General features: G+C 36.7%; 2 protein-coding genes and 1 pseudogene across 2 annotated transcripts; 2 read left to right on the top strand and 1 right to left on the bottom strand.

The window, feature by feature from the left end:
- The first annotated feature begins 7641 nt into the window (after window positions 1-7641).
- On the top strand, window positions 7642-8451 carry LOC121978405 (cysteine-rich repeat secretory protein 38-like). The gene is made up of 2 exons (XM_042530754.1): window positions 7642-7695; window positions 8065-8451. The coding sequence occupies exons 1-2, from the start codon at window positions 7642-7644 to the stop codon at window positions 8449-8451; spliced, it is 441 nt and encodes a 146-aa protein (XP_042386688.1).
- Window positions 8452-8560: 109 nt separating this feature from the next.
- On the top strand, window positions 8561-11254 carry LOC121978404 (annotated as a pseudogene).
- An 811-nt stretch (window positions 11255-12065) lies between these two features.
- On the bottom strand, window positions 12066-12710 carry LOC121975555 (dolichol-phosphate mannose synthase subunit 2-like). Its single transcript, XM_042527272.1, has 2 exons — window positions 12521-12710; window positions 12066-12432 (listed from the first exon to the last, which is right to left on the bottom strand). The coding sequence occupies exons 1-2, from the start codon at window positions 12608-12610 to the stop codon at window positions 12274-12276; spliced, it is 249 nt and encodes an 82-aa protein (XP_042383206.1). The 5' UTR covers window positions 12611-12710; the 3' UTR covers window positions 12066-12273.
- Window positions 12711-15848: the final 3138 nt, after the last annotated feature.

Below are 15848 nucleotides of genomic sequence, written 5' to 3'. Positions count from 1 at the left end.
ACTTCAGAAATCCATAAAAAAATTCCAGAAAATTCGAAAAATCATGAAATTTTGGACACATATTTCTTATAATATTCTTTAACTAAGAAAAATATGTTTTCATGAAAAGTCATCATATTTTTGAAGTTTTGATAAAAACTCAAACACTTTAAAAATTAATCAAGTTTGTATCAATTTCAAGCTCAGTTTTTCAATCATATGTTTTAATATAGCTATACCATAGTAAATAAAACATAGAATTGTTTTCAAAACATTTAAAATATCCAACTATGATCTTTGGGCAAGATGTCCATTAATTAAACATTTGCTTTCCCCATAGTTGGCCTATGATCACTAAACATTGATACACTTCATAACTCATCAAAATGCCATAAGCATAAGTGAATTATTTGTATCATCCTAATATCTCACATTCATGGTTAGAAAATAATTATTGTGAGATAAAGGTAACCTCTACTTAGCCCTCTTGATCATAAATCTCTATCAAGGCTAAGCCCTCCCCCTTAAGGTCTCAAGTCAACCATATAGGAAAAATTTGAATTATTGACTTCCATTGTTGACTTGCCATAAAATCCTCTAACCCTTGAGGATTGATTTTGGCACCCAATAGAAATTTTTTCTAATTGGGTTGACCAAGTACTCTTTGGGGATTCATTTCCTATCTATGGTCTTTGTCTTGGATTGCCCCCTAGCAAGTAGACAATGATAGGTCTTTTCATTATTTTGTTCATTGTATCCTATCCCATTTTTCTTAAAACTTGCCCTTTGACTCCCAATGATCATATTTAGGGTTTTAGAGCCAATTTCAAATTTCTTAAGGGCATTGGTAAGGTATTCTATCTTTTCCCTTAATTCCCTATTTTCTTCTTCTAAACATGATACATTTGAACTTGAGGAAGAAAAAGCATGCTTATTGTAGTCCTTAGAGCACATGGATTCTAATTTTTCTTCAAGCATGCTAATATCATGTTTCAAAGACTTGTTTTTCCTTTTTACCTTGAACAAGTCATCATTTGTGCTTGAAATAATTTTAATTAAAATATGAGGAGGAAGATTATGTACCTCACTTACCGAGAAGTCCGAATCCGATGATTGACCTCCCCCTTCACTTGAGCTCCCCTCTTCATCTTCACTTGAGCTCCTTCCTTCTTCTTGTTCGGATGAGGTGGAGGCTACATCATCAATCCCCATGAGAGCAAAATTGACTATGTGATGCACTTCTTCCTCCGATGATGATGAAGGATCATCCCATGTTGCTTTTAGGTTTTGAGTCTTCTTCCCCTTTTCTTTTGTCTTCTCCTTCTTCTTCTTCCCTTCCTTCTTTTTCAAGAGAGGACAATCATCTCTTATGTGTCCTTCTCCTTGGCAATTGTAGCAAATTATCTTCCTTGTCCTACTTTTGCTTCTTGAGCTTTTCCTAGCATGAGATTTGTTAGATGAAAATTTTCTAAAAGCTCTTCTCATTTTCCTTACCATATACGCCTCTTGATCACTATCCATTGAGGCGCTTGATTCTTCGGAGTCGGAGGATGGTGGGGATGAAGACTTCTTCTTCTTACCCTTTCCCTTGTTTGCCACAAGGGCTACTCCTCTTGATCTATTTGCTTCTCCCTCTAATCCTTCAACCCTTGTTTCGTGAAGCTCCATGGTTGAGAAGAATTCATCTAGAGAGCTCTTTTCAAGATCCTTTGAGATATAGAACGAATCTACAATGGAGCTCCATGTTGAGGATCTTGGGAAGGCATTGATAGCCTTCATTATGATGTCCCGGTTGGAGAGTTTCTCACCTACACTTGTTAGTCCACTTAAAATTTCTTTAATTTTAGCATGAAGTGTAGATACCTTATCTCCCTTCTCAAGCTTTACATTGTTGAGTTGAGTTCGAAGGAGGTCCCTTCTTGCCAATTTAGCCTCCGATGTGCCTTCATGAAGCTCCACTAGCTTCTCCCATAACTCCTTGGCACTTGAGTAGGTTCCAACTCTTGTTACTTCTTGTTGGGGAAGAACATGTAGTAGATGATGGATGGCTTTCGAATTTGCTAGATGTTCTTCCCTTTGTTTCTTGCTCCACCTTGTTTTCTCAAGTACCTTGTTGTCTTGATCCCTAGGCACTTCGAAACCATTTTCCATGATTAGCATAATATCAAAATCGGTTTCGAAGAATACCTCCATTCTCTTCTTCCACCAAGAGAAGTCCCCTTCGAATTTGGGTGGATGAATGTTTGAGCCGGCCATTGATGATGTTGTTCTTCTTGGCGATTAGTCCGTTGAAGAGCTTCCTTGCTCTGATACCAATTGTTGGAGGATCGGTGGATGGCTTGAAGGGGGGTTGGATAGCTAGGCTACCCCCAAATCGATTTCTTCTCTACAATACGTTAGTTTGCGCAAGCGGAAATATAGAAACTAAAAACAAAGAAACACAAACGAGAATACAAACGCTAACACGCTCGATGTAACGTGGTTCGGAGATTGCTTGCTCCTACTCCACGACGTGTCCTTGAGGTGGACGAGCCCTTGATCCTTTGGTGGATCAGTCCCCGGCAATCTCCGGCTAAAGCTTCTCCTTCTCGGTGGAGCAAACCTCTCACAAAGTTCTCTTCCTCTTTACAAGATGAAACTTAGGGTTAGAAGGAAGAGAGTTGGCTTGGAAGCTTTGGGCAAGATTTAGAAGGTTTACAATGAGTATCAGTAACCCCTTCAATGCCCCAAAGCTCCCCTTAAATAAGAGGAAAGAGTTGATCACAAATCAACTCAAACCCTGACACCAGTCGACTGGTTCATGCACCAGTCGACTGGTGCTAGCCGTTAGGCAACACCAATGGCTCTCTTTATAGCCCGTTTTCTGCCAACGGTCATGTACCAGTCGACTGGTCCCCTTAGTCGACAAGCACAGAATGCTTCTGTGCATTCTGTGAAGCTGGATCAGTCGACTGGTCTCATGACCAGTCGACTGGTCCCAGTACATTCACTCCTCTCATCCTTTCCGGAGTCGCCTTTGAAGTCCTCTTCCTCGGCCTTCGTCCCTCAGATGCACCCGAGCCCGCGGCTCCTCTCCGTGCCATCCTTCACGCTGCCTTGAAGTCCACTTCCTTCGGCTCCACTCCATTGCTCCTCGTCCGCGCGGTCCCTCGGATGTCTTCCACACCATCCTTCACCGACTCAACGATCCGAGCCCTTGGATGAGCTTCCCGAACTTGGTCACACCAAGTCCTGCATGACTCAAACACATATCAAATACATATGAAAGCCTAACTTAAACTCTTTGACACATCAAAACCTAGGTCGATTGCACCAACAAAGATAACTTAACTTTGGACCCTCTGGCATAATCAAAATGCAGGTTTGATCGTCTGGTGCTTCCCACACCAACAAGATTTTCATCTTCTACCAACTTTCCTGTTGGACTTGCCCTTGCTTAACTTTCAGTTAGGACTTTCCTAGTCAATTATCCGATCAACCTTGACTTACTTGACTTCGAGTCAAACTTTAACCATCAATATCTATATGGATAATTGCACCTGCAATCTTCATATATTATCAAATATCAAAAGTCAAACATCAAGACTCAGGCTTGAGCCATTCAAGCTTGGTCAACTTGGTCAATCTTGACACAAGGGAAATTGCACCAACAATCTCCCTCTTTTTAATGTTTAACAATATATTTAAGTTAGGCCAATCTCATAGCACCAACTTCTTCTTTATGCCAAATCATGAATAAGGGTTTCCTTCATTCTCCCCCTCTCTAAGAGGGTAACCTCCCCCTTTGGGTAATGAAGGTTTCCTAACTTAAACCTTACATTCTCCCCCTTTGGCACACATCAAAACTCTCCCCTTAAAGAGTTATCCACATGTTGTTGAGAACCCCACTTGTTGTTCACAACATCACAATGAACGTTCCATACCCTTCATTGTGCCCAAATGCTCATCCCTAGCATACACAACGATGAAGGTTTCCCACCTTCTATTGTTTTGTTGTTTCAAAAAATAGTCATTCATGTCTTTAAGGAGTAGCTACCCGTCAAAACATGCTCCAATCTTTTGTCATTTCACCAACAATGACTGAGAATTTCTAAACCTTTTAGAAATCTAAAATTTGAAGTTTTGAGATTCAAAATTCAACTTTGAAACTAAACCTCATCCTAAACTCCAACTTAGTCTTCTTTAACCATTTTATTCTTGTTTTCATCAAGAACCCTTAAATGTTTCTAAATAAATTTCTTAGGGTTAAGGATGGTTAACATGACTAAACATGGCTTAATGAACTAAAATCAAACCATTTCATCCAAAAGTAATTTTTTCAATCGATTAAAGTTGGGACACAATTGATTAAGGTCATTCAATCGATCAACTGATCGATTCTGCGAGCTTTTGTTTGCGGAAAAACTGCTTCAGTTAATCAACTGATAGATTGAAGTCGGGGCCAATCAATCAACTGATCGATTCTGCGAGCTTCTATTGGTGAAAAGCCCAGTTGAATCGATCACCTGATCGATTGAATATGCCTAATTGATCAGCTGATTGATTGGGTTCTGATATTTGTAAAATCAACTTTTAGTCAAATTTTAAAAATTCTTAAATAATTCTATGATTTTCTAAAAATCATAAAAATTTTACGTAGACATTATTTAAGTCATATACTTTCATGGAAAAATAGTTTTCTAAAATAAATCTCATTTTCAAAGATTGCTACAAAACTTGAAACTATTAAAAACTTCAATATTTTGCTCTAGAGTATGAATAACTATACAATGGTGATTCGTATCAAAAGATAGTCTTCACTAAGGTTTTTCAAAAGTATTTTAAAATGATTTTCAAAATCAATTTTCAACCATGTTCCTTGGGCTAAATGCACATGACTTATACACTAGCTTTCCCAATGATTAGATGATACATAACTATGTGTTTTGATGAAACTATAACATAAAAAGTTGAACTAAATTTACATCTTGAGTTTTGTTCATCCTTCTATCATCTCACTTGTATTTAATGTCCACTAAAATGTATACAAGTCAACTTATGATCTTTGTGAGATGTAGATATTGTTTTTATCCTAATTTAAGAGATCATACATATCTATCTAGATATTTTAAAATGTGATCATCCACCTACAATGTCATTTTATAACTAATGTCATTGTCCTTAATTACAAGGAATTAAAATAATACATGATGATTTATGACATACATCAAAGATGAGTTAATTTTCAAAAGAAAAACATACTATAACTACATGATGTATGTATAACATGACATGATATTTTTTTATTTTTCATAACAAGTATGAATGAAAATTTATGATGTCATGACATATGGTGGGTAAACAATCATGGCAATTTAACATAAATAATATACCTAAATTATCTAAGTATCCCTAATTAATTGCTAAACCAAAATTAATACTATGTTTCCCCTTTTTCCCCAAGAAAATGCCAAAATCCTAACTTGACATTTCTTTGTTTTATCATAATCATGCCAATTTAATTAAATCTAAATTCTTAAATTTTGTCACATTTTATCCTTCCAAAGAGTAAACAATTAATTATTCTCATTTTCAAGGAGTACAACTACTTTGAAAATGCCCTCCAAGTGTCAACTTCTTCAAGGTTAGACTATCTACATTTCAAATTGGAGTTGACACTCTCTAGACCTATCTAGAGAGTAAAATAAAAAAACATTCGGATGGCCTAAAAATAGACCTAAGAATGTCGGAATTTCATGAAACAAGTTTCTATGGATTCCTAATTTTCTAGTGATCTTAAAAATATTCTAATCTTGATTTTTAACCAAAGATATTTAGTTTTGTGATTTTTTTAACATGAATATGACCTAATTTGGGGTTAAAAATCAATAAACTAAATATATTAGGTTAAAAATCGGAATTAGGATATTTTTATAATGAAAATAAAATTAGGAATCCATACAAACTTATTTCATGAATTTCTGACATCTCTAGGTCAATTTTTAGGCCCTCCGAATGATTTTTATTTTTTTTTAAAATTTTAAAATCTGAGATGAATTTTGGATTCGTCTCAGATTTGGTGACGAATTCCTAGATTCATCCTAGATTTTGGAACGAATCCAGAAATTCATCCTAGATTTAAAATAATTTTAAAAAAAAATAAAAAACATTCGGAAGGCCTAAAAATTGACTTAGGGATGTCAGAATTTCATGAAACAAGTCTATGGATTCCTAATTTTCTAGTGATCATAAAAATATCCTAATCCTTATTTTTAACCAAAGATATTTAGTTTTGTGATTTTTTTAACACGAATATGACCTAATTTGGGGTTAAAAATCACTAAATTAAATATATTAGGTTAAAATTGGGATTAGGATATTTTTATGATGATAATAAAATTAGGAATCCATAGAAACTTATTTCATGAAATTCCGACATCCCTAGATCAATCTTTAAGCCCTTCGAATGATTTTCTTTTTTCTTTTTAATTTTTTTAATCAGATTTGGGGACAAATTCCTGGATTCGTCCCAGATGTTGGGACGATCCCAGTAATTTGTCCCAGATTTAAACAATTTTTAAAAAAATTAAAAAATCATTCGGAGTCCTAAAAATTGACCTAGGAATGTCGAAATTTCATGAAACATGTTTTATGAATTCCAAATTTTTTAGTGATCTAAAAAATATCTTCATCCATTATTTTAATCTAATATATTTAGTGTCGTGATTTTTTAATCCGATTTACAACCTAATTCAAGGTTAAAAAATCACTACACTCAATATATTCGGTCAAAATTATGGATGAGGATATTTTTACGATTAGAAGAATAATACGAACACATAAAAACTTGTATCATGATATTCTGATGTCTCTAGGTTCTTATTTAATGTTTCTGATTATTTTTTAAAAAAAAAATTTTGATTCTGGGACGAATCCTGAATTTGTCCCAGAATTTGGGACAAATTCTGAATTCGTCCCAGAATTGGGGGCGAATCCAAAATTCGTCCCAGAATTGGGGACGAATCCAGAATTCGTCCTAGAATCTAGGACGAATTTTGAGACGAAAATATTTTTGTTGGGAATTTGCGATGAAAAATTTTTGTTGCAGATTTTGTTTCTAATTTGGGTCGAATTTTTTTTGTCGGCAAACTTGTTGTGATTTTTCCCTAAATTATTATTTTTTTAGTGAAGGTTTATTATTTATATACTTTGATTGAAAAAAAATAATAGCTACACGAGATAATATATTCCTTAAAGATATTTTTTCATATTCAATCATATCAAATGATGATGAAATTAGTACCCTAACCTTACCAAAACCTATAGATACAAACATAGAGACATCATTAGACTGTCTATCTGCTTAGATAATTGTAGCCTTGCAAACTTCAATTTAGATTCATTGATTGATCAAATAGCCCTCAGCAGTATGCCGAACCTCCGGTAGAGTCAAAAACCATTCTTTGAAGGTTCACTTGACAAAGTAGAATACCAACTCACCTTCAAGATTATCAGATCAATCAAATTCTACCTGTTACAAATGTATCACTTCCAATTAAATCCAACATTTACTAACCCATATCAAATTACGTGTCATATGCTAACCTTTTTCATACTAACTTTCATCTATAATATGTGTCACTTGCCGAACAAAAGACATGTGAGCAGGCTTGTAAGGACGTAATGGATATAAACTATGAAGGCTGGTATCGATGTATTAGAAGCAAACAGAACTTGGTCACTGGTCCTCCTTCCCTTTGGTCATCTCCATATTAGGTAGATGGGCGTCCAAGAAGTATAATTGTAATAGAACTGTTGAACGATATAAAGCTTATTTGATTGCCCAAAGCTTCACATAATGATAGAGGGTTGATTACAATAAAACCTTGCGCTAGTAGTAAAACTTGTCACTCTTTGATGTAGAGTTGGGGGTTTCATCAAATGGATATTTAAAATGCATTTTATATGGAGATCTTATAGAATTTATACTTTTATATATATATATATATATATATATATATATATATATATATATATATTGCTAATTGTCTCTAAATTTTTTTCATTTGACAGGTCCCCTCCGCCTAATATGTGGCTCAACCGAAGCAAACCACGCAGCAAACAGTGAATTTCACGCCAATCTCAATCTTCTCCACCACCACCACCACCGCTGCCGCAGGATTCTATAACGACACGATAGGCCGTCCTCCGAACCAAGTCTACGGCCTGGCGTTGTGCCAAGGTGACCTCTCTCTCGGTGCCTGCCAGGGATGCCTCAATGCCTCCGTCACACTAATCACCGACAGATGCCCCACCGGAATGAACTCCACCGTATGGTACAACCACTGCATGCTCCGCTACTCCAACGAAAACTTTTTCTCCACCGTCGACATTATTCCCTACGTCGTCTATGTAAAAAACCTCGCGATGCACAACGCATCGGACCCACGGATCCTCATCTTCCAGTTGGGAAATCTGATGAACAGACTTTAATACAATTTTAACCGGGTCCCCGGGCTATAGCCCGGGTAGTCTAAAGCCTGGCTCCGCCATTGTGAACAGTCTCGCGAAGGCAGCACGTAGCTCACCTAAGATGTTTGCGATGGACAATGTGAGCCTACCGAATTCCACGAATATTTATGGGCTGGAACAGTGCACAAGGGACCTGTCCGCCGATGACTGCTACAACTGTCTTCTCGACGCAGTGGGGAGCATACCAACCGTGTCCAACGGGAGTCAGGGGTGCAGGGTGTTAGGGCAGAGCTGCAGTATTCGATATGAAATGTATCCTTTCTACAACATTTCTGCTATAGAGGTCGTCTCTCCCCCGCTGTCACTGAGTCCAGCTTCCTCTCCCACTGGCAATGAATTGAAAGGCAAGTGCTGCTTAAACTTGTTTTATATTTAGCATGACTCTGATTAATTTAATTTATTTCCTTGCAATAACTAAAATTTTGTTAATTAAAACTTAATATTATTTACCATATAATGCAATATATCTATAAATAATATAGTCTATATCTTTCCTCTTTGATATCTATACCTCTATTACATCTAATTACTTTTAGATAGTATTAAAGTCATAATCTTTTTTCCCCTTCTACAATCTATTTCTTGAGACGTTGTACCTCGTCTCAGCCACTGATCGCCTAAACATCAAAAATATTGTTTGAAGTTTCATCTCCAATTTTAATTAGGAAAATATGACCAAGAACGTAAATTTCTTCCTTATCAATAAATGTGTAAAGATCCAGGAATTATGGGAGGTCCCATGTCATAGTTAATTTCGATTTCATAATTTACTTTCTCCCTTTTCTTTTCTTTTCTTTTCCACCTCCCCCACTCCTTATCCTCGAGATAGACCGTTAGCACTTGGCACTAGTTAAGTCTATAGTTTTTTTTTTCTTTTGCAAGATAAATCAAGAAATTTGCTTTATTGATTGCCATTAACTCGCACCAAGCTACTGTCTGACATATAGTAAAATTTCAATCTCTTTTTCATGTTTGCTTAGGAAAAAGCAACAGCACTAGGAGAAGAATTCTGTTAAGCGCCATCTCTACTGCTGCAGCAATATTATTCGTTTGTGCCATTTTTATTTACCGCCGAAGAACAAAAGCAACAGCACGAAGACGGAAACTACTTACAGCAACATTCAGTATGACTACTGAACTATTATTATTTGAACATATATACCTTCTTATTTTTTACTACGAAAAATATCTTTTAAACAGATCATAAGGATCAACGTGAAATAAAAGGGGCAGAATCTCTATTGTTTGATCTGGAGGCTATTAGGATAGCTACGGACAACTTTTCTGATAGAAACAAGCTAGGAGAAGGAGGATTTGGGCCTGTTTATAAGGTCAATCCTAAGAATTGACGAATGTTGTATATAACTGTGGATGATTCTAATAATTCTGGCGACACTTGAAAGCAGGGAACACTGGAGAACGGAGAGGAGGTAGCAGTAAAAAGACTTTCAAGAAGCTCGGAACAAGGACTAGATGAGTTGAAAAATGAAGTGTTTCTGGTAGCCAAACTTCGACACAGAAACCTTGTGAGGCTGTTGGGCTGCTACTTGGAATCAGAGGAGAAACTACTCGTTTATAATTACCTTGCTAATACAAGTCTTGAAAAGTTTTTGTTTGGTATAGTTTCGGTCTCCATTTTTGCATGATAACATCCTCAATTGACGATCATATAGTAGTTTGCTAATCTAATACAGAACTTAGTAGTGTACTTGTTCAATTCCATTCTGGAATATATGTTCTAAGATTGGTTGTGTATAAGATTACATGAATAATTTAGTCCTCTATTGCACACACCATGATCGTCAAAATTAGTAACCAAATATTACATATGGTTGGTGCAGATAAATCAAAAATAAAGCAGTTGGATTGGGCAATAAGGTTTAAGATCATTGAGGGCATCAGTCGAGGGCTTCTTTATCTTCATGAAGATTCGCCATTGAAGATCATTCATCGGGACTTAAAAGCCAGTAACATCTTGTTAGATGCAAATATGGATCCCAAAATTTTAGATTTCGATCTTGCGAAGCTTTTTGGTGTAGATGAAACCCAAGGAAACACTCAAAGAATTGCTGGAACATTATAAGCAGACACTCTATTTATCATTGTCGATCAAATTTAACACTCAAATGAATAGAAAATTTTAAAGATTAGAGAAAGTCTCAGTGTGTTTTTCTTGTTAATGATAGTGACTATATGGCACCAGAATATGCCCTTCATGGGCTCTTCTCAGCTAAATCAGATGTATATAGTTATGGTGTGCTAATCTTGGAGATCTTAACTGGTCAAAAGAATAGTGGTTATCGAGGATTTGGATATCCAGTTGAACTTGTTACTCATGTAAGTACTAATCCTCCCTTCAATTGAGTCAGAGAATTTGATACGCATTTTATTCAAATGAGGTTACGTTATTAACTAGACATGCTATCATCTCACTTTAGGTGGTATGGTGCCATTGGACCCAAGGAAGTGCCCTGCAAATGATTGATCAAGGTCTAGTTGAACAATGTCAAGCTCCGCAAATATTAAGGTGCATACATATAGGTTTACTATGCGTGCAAGAAGATCCAATCCAAATGTTGTGCTTATGCTCAACAGTCACTTTGTCGGCCTTCCCACCCCTTCAGCACCAGCGTTTCTTAGTAACCGTAATACCACAAGTGAATCAAATGGCATTCTAAAGCGAGGGAACTCCAGCGCAAGCAAGGGAAATCTAATGAAAATTTCTGAAAATAATGTTTCAATCTCTACGTTGAAACCAAGATAGTAGGAAAGTTCACTTCATATATATATATATATATATATATATAGTTCTGATAGCCTGCACAACCATAGACACCTGCTGAGGTGGCCACCACTTATCAAAATGTGTGTGATGATGATATATATATAGCTGAGTCTTGATTGAACAACCAATATCATGTTTCAAATTTATGCAAATTTATGTAAAGTTTAACTGAATGTTAAGCTTCAGGTTTATTCTAATCTGTATTTGATCTAGTTTATGGAATGATTTGTAGTTAAAAGACCAAAAGAAACTATTGTGCTTCCTTAAACTAATTGAGGATCAAGGGGAAAAAACAAATGTCAGCATCCAAATGCCTATATCGCATCAGAATCCATCACAAGGAGACATAAGGTAGTTAAGGAGTTGACCAAAGATATTCTTAATGTTAAGGAATCAACCGATAGGAAGGATTAACACTATTTTATAGATCAACTCCACCTCAAAGGCAGGATATTTTCATTCTGATTTTGACAGCATCATCTCTGCAAGAGGAAAAGCCACTTTGAAAGGCTATCAGTGAAATGATCAGCTGCCTTTGATTGAGTAATGATCTTGATTAATCATGATAAAGAATACGAGTTTTGCAGTTTTGACAAGAGATTATCTGATCTGTCCTTTTTTTAATTTCTGATAACTGGATCGTGTTGAATGATCAAGAGCACGCCATAAGCTTAGCATTAGGCGACAACAAATCTCCACAGTGCAGATAGGTATGCTTGTTTTTAGTGATTGGGTTGTAGAAGAAATCAAGGAACTGTTCTTTTACTTTCTTGTTGTTTTGGCAGATAGGTATACAATGCAAAATTTATTTAAAATAGACAATAAATATACACTCCTAAGTCACAAATCTATGGTTAGGCCAGTAGAAAAAAGAAGAGCATATATGTCAATGTAGCAGAAACAAAATAAAAAGGAAATAATTAAACGTCAAAACAGATTACGGCAAGAGAAAAGATCGCCCTGAATAGCAGCTCGAACCTGGCCTCTTTGGCATTCCTTCAAGCAGATTTCTTCTTGTTGTTGGACTTGATCATCACGAACCCAACGAACACGCACAAGAAACTGAGCAGCGCAACCCCAGCAAATACAGGCAACAAGATGGCGTACTCCTGCGGGAGGAAATACTCGTGCACGAAATGATCCTTCTCAACGAACGGCTGCAGAAAAAACTCACGCCTTGTTTCTTCTAGGGTTCGTAGGGAAGACCAATACGCCGATTAACAAACAGAAGAGAAATTAGCTGACCAGAATGATGACCCAGAAGGTGTAGTAGACGAAGATAGAGATGCTAATCGCCGTCAGCAAGAAACCAACCGCCTTGTCGGCCAATTCCATCGCTGCTCCTTCGGTTCGAAAAGATGGATTTTGAAAGCCAAAATCTGGGCAATCTCGGAACTCGAAAGGGTTCTTCGATCGAGATGCGAAACCCTTCAATTTGCTTCTAAAATAGGGGAAATCATGGACTTTGGACCATTCAATATACCATTTTGGGCTGGGCCATGCAAATCAACAAAAACATTCTTCAACTAAATATGTGGTAAATCACTGTCCACTTACCACATGCTACTTCAACTGAATATGGTTTTGTGAAAGAGAGGATAATACTTAAGAAAGTCTGAAACATATGTTGGGATTTGGTAGTAGTGTAATTTAAGTATGGATAGAATAACAGTATAATACTATTTTGATGAAGTCGAGATTAAAATTAGACTCTATCTTTTTAAGACGAATTTGTCCTACACATAATGCTCATGAAACACGAAAATCATCTCCCAAAATACAATGACTTTATCTTGCGATAATAGCACTGCAAATTACAAGACCTCCAAACGAAAGAAACTTCTCGAACTTTCCAAATGCAAGTATAGAATGCAATGTTTACTTTGAATTTGAATGAATTGAGTGAGTAAAATGAAAACGAGATGGATCTTATTTATACTAAATGCAAGGATATAAAAATCTCTTTGGTTCAATTAGATCTCAACTATTCAACTTGAATTGGAAGGTTTAGATTGCATCCCTTCCCAAGAGATATAATGTCTTTCCATTTGGATGTCAATCAATGATTGAGATTGACCCATCCAAAAGGGCAATTATGCCTTCTCAAATTAACGATTTAGATTTGTCAATTTTGATCCAACGATCTAGATTTTTAATTTCTCATTCATACTATGTTTCCAACAATCCTCCATATGAATAAAAATTAATACATGCATATTATAACCTAAGGAGAGTTCAATCGAAAGATTATTGCATCAGGAGAGATAGTTTGCAACTTTGAACCTTCCGTAGTAAAGTATCATCGGATTTACTAGGCTCCTTAGTAAACGTGATGTCTTGCACTACTCAATCGTTCGTGTAAACCAAGACAATGGTATCATACAATAGCATTTCTCACTTCTTTATGGTTCTCACTTTTTTATCCATTTTGACCATAGACAACATCTTGGATTCATAAGTGTTTCATTGAAGCAACTCATCTTTATACTTATATAAGTGACCTCCTATGAAGAGTATCCTACCATACTATATTTTTTCAAGTATAGAAGTCATTAAAAGTTTATAACCTAACATCACTACATATCGTAGGTAGCACTTTTCCATCCTGGGAATGAGACGGAAACTAGTCCAAATGCTCACGCGAACTTTTATAATTTAGTTGTTCCATTGAACCAAGATCTTGGGATCTTCAATCAACAAGGTTGGGTAATCACTATGAATATTCTTGTTTGTAAATTTTTAATCTCATTCCTCTTGATGTGCAATATATTTGATCTCTATTCAAACCTTTTGTAATTGGATCTGCTAAGTTATCTTTCGATTTGACATAATTGACAGAGATAATTCCGTTAGAGATCAACTGCCTAATGGTATTGTGTCATCGACGAATATGTCGTGATTTACCATTATACAAGCTATTTTGTACCCGTCCAATTACTGATTGATTATCGTAATATATCAATTGTCAATTGATTATCACAATATATCATCATGGTAATCACTGAATTTTTCAAACATGGGATACCTTCTAAGAGGTTGCAGAGCCATTTAGCTTCTTCTGCGGCTTTATCTAAAGCTATAAACTCAAATTCCATAGTTGATCGAGCTATGTAAGTTTGTTTCCTGGATTTCCATGACACTCTCCACCAATAACGGTAAATACATATCCACTGGTGACTTACCATTATACTGTTGGAACCCTAAGATTTTTTTGATGTGATCAAACAAGTTAAGTTATGTCATGTTTGGTTTAACCTATGTGTCTAAGTGTGCAGGAGTTTAGGAGAACATGAAGTCGAGCGGAAGACGCGGCTAGCGAGAAGGACGACACGGGGAGAGAGTCGACGGGCTCGGTGCGTCCGAGGGACGAGGTGCTGTGGAAGAGTACACCGATGGACGAGAAAAACGTACGCAACATTCGATGGACGAGAAACCGGGGAGGAAGGCTGCTCGAGGAGAAGGCCGAAACTTGGGTTCGGGCGAGCCCTTTTCCGGATGGTCGAGCAAGCGGAGTCGGAGCGGAAGACCCGAATCGAGGCGAGCTGAACCGGAGCAGAGGGCCCGGACTAAAAAAGTCAACATTATTGACTTTCTTGGTCCAGGCGCTCGGACCAATCCGGGGCACTCGAAACCCTTCCGAGTGCCCGGACCTGGATTTTATCTAGATCGCTATCAAACGCGATCTATGCGAAAAGGAATAAAGTTTTATCCCCTTCCAGGCGCCTAGAACCCTTTCAGGTGCCCCAACCAAGGCTATAAATATAGCATTGGTCCAAGAAACTAAACAACAACTTGTAATCCATTTCTGTTTGTTCTACTTTTCTTTGTGTGCTGTTAATGTTGTAAGAGACTACTCCACCCAAAGGAGATCTTCAGATAGTGCGCTTCATTTTCCTTAGATTAGCAATCTTTTGATTGCAAACCAAGTAACTCCTTTGTGCATATTTCCTGTTTAATTAGTCTCTTTATTTTTAATTACAAGTATTCTTAATTTAGTTATAAGTCGAGAAAGGGTTTATTTATTTTTTCAGGGCAATTCACCCCTCCCCTCTTGCGGGCCACCAATGGGACCAACAAGTGGTATCAGAGCGAGTACACTTCAGAAGGACTAACCACCGACCGAAACAAAACCCAACCAATGGTCGGACCAAGCATCATTCCACCAAAATTCGAGGGAGACTTCGCACATTGGAAATGTTGTATGGAGGTATTTCTGAAAACAGACTTTGAAATTTGTTTAATAATAAAATATGGTTTTGTAGTTCCTACGAATCAAAATGGAGAGGAAAAAGAAGAAAGTCTTTGGACGAAGAAAGAACAAAACGATTCTGTAGCAAATAATCGGGCAGAATATCACTTGCTGAGCGTGCTATCGCCTCAAGAATTCAACCGCATCGGAAGCTACTCATCGACCAAAGAACTCTGGGAAAAATTTCTGGAACTCCACGAAGGCACATTCGAAGCCAAACTTGCAAGGAGAGATATACTTCGGAACAAACTGATAAATATCCATCTGGAAAAAAGGTGAGAAGGTAGCCGATCTATACGCAAAGGTAAAACAACTAATCACCGG

The sequence above is a fragment of the Zingiber officinale genome, chromosome 4B, assembly GCF_018446385.1.
Source record: "Zingiber officinale cultivar Zhangliang chromosome 4B, Zo_v1.1, whole genome shotgun sequence".
NCBI lineage: Eukaryota > Viridiplantae > Streptophyta > Magnoliopsida > Zingiberales > Zingiberaceae > Zingiber > Zingiber officinale.
Note: the sequence above shows the minus strand (reverse complement) of the source record. Positions and strands in the feature narration are given on the sequence as shown.

Excerpts from the sequence above, each read along its gene's own strand:
- LOC121978405 (XM_042530754.1), top strand. The coding sequence starts at position 7,642 with ATGGATATAAACTATGAAGGCTGGTATCGATGTATTAGAAGCAAACAG. Across the intron at positions 7,696-8,064 it reads TTAGAAGCAAACAGAACTTG|CAAACCACGCAGCAAACAGT; the intron begins GTCACTGGTCCT and ends GCTCAACCGAAG.
- LOC121975555 (XM_042527272.1), bottom strand. The coding sequence starts at position 12,610 with ATGGAATTGGCCGACAAGGCGGTTGGTTTCTTGCTGACGGCGATTAGC. Across the intron at positions 12,433-12,520 it reads CCTTCTGGGTCATCATTCTG|CCGTTCGTTGAGAAGGATCA; the intron begins GTCAGCTAATTT and ends TTTTTTCTGCAG.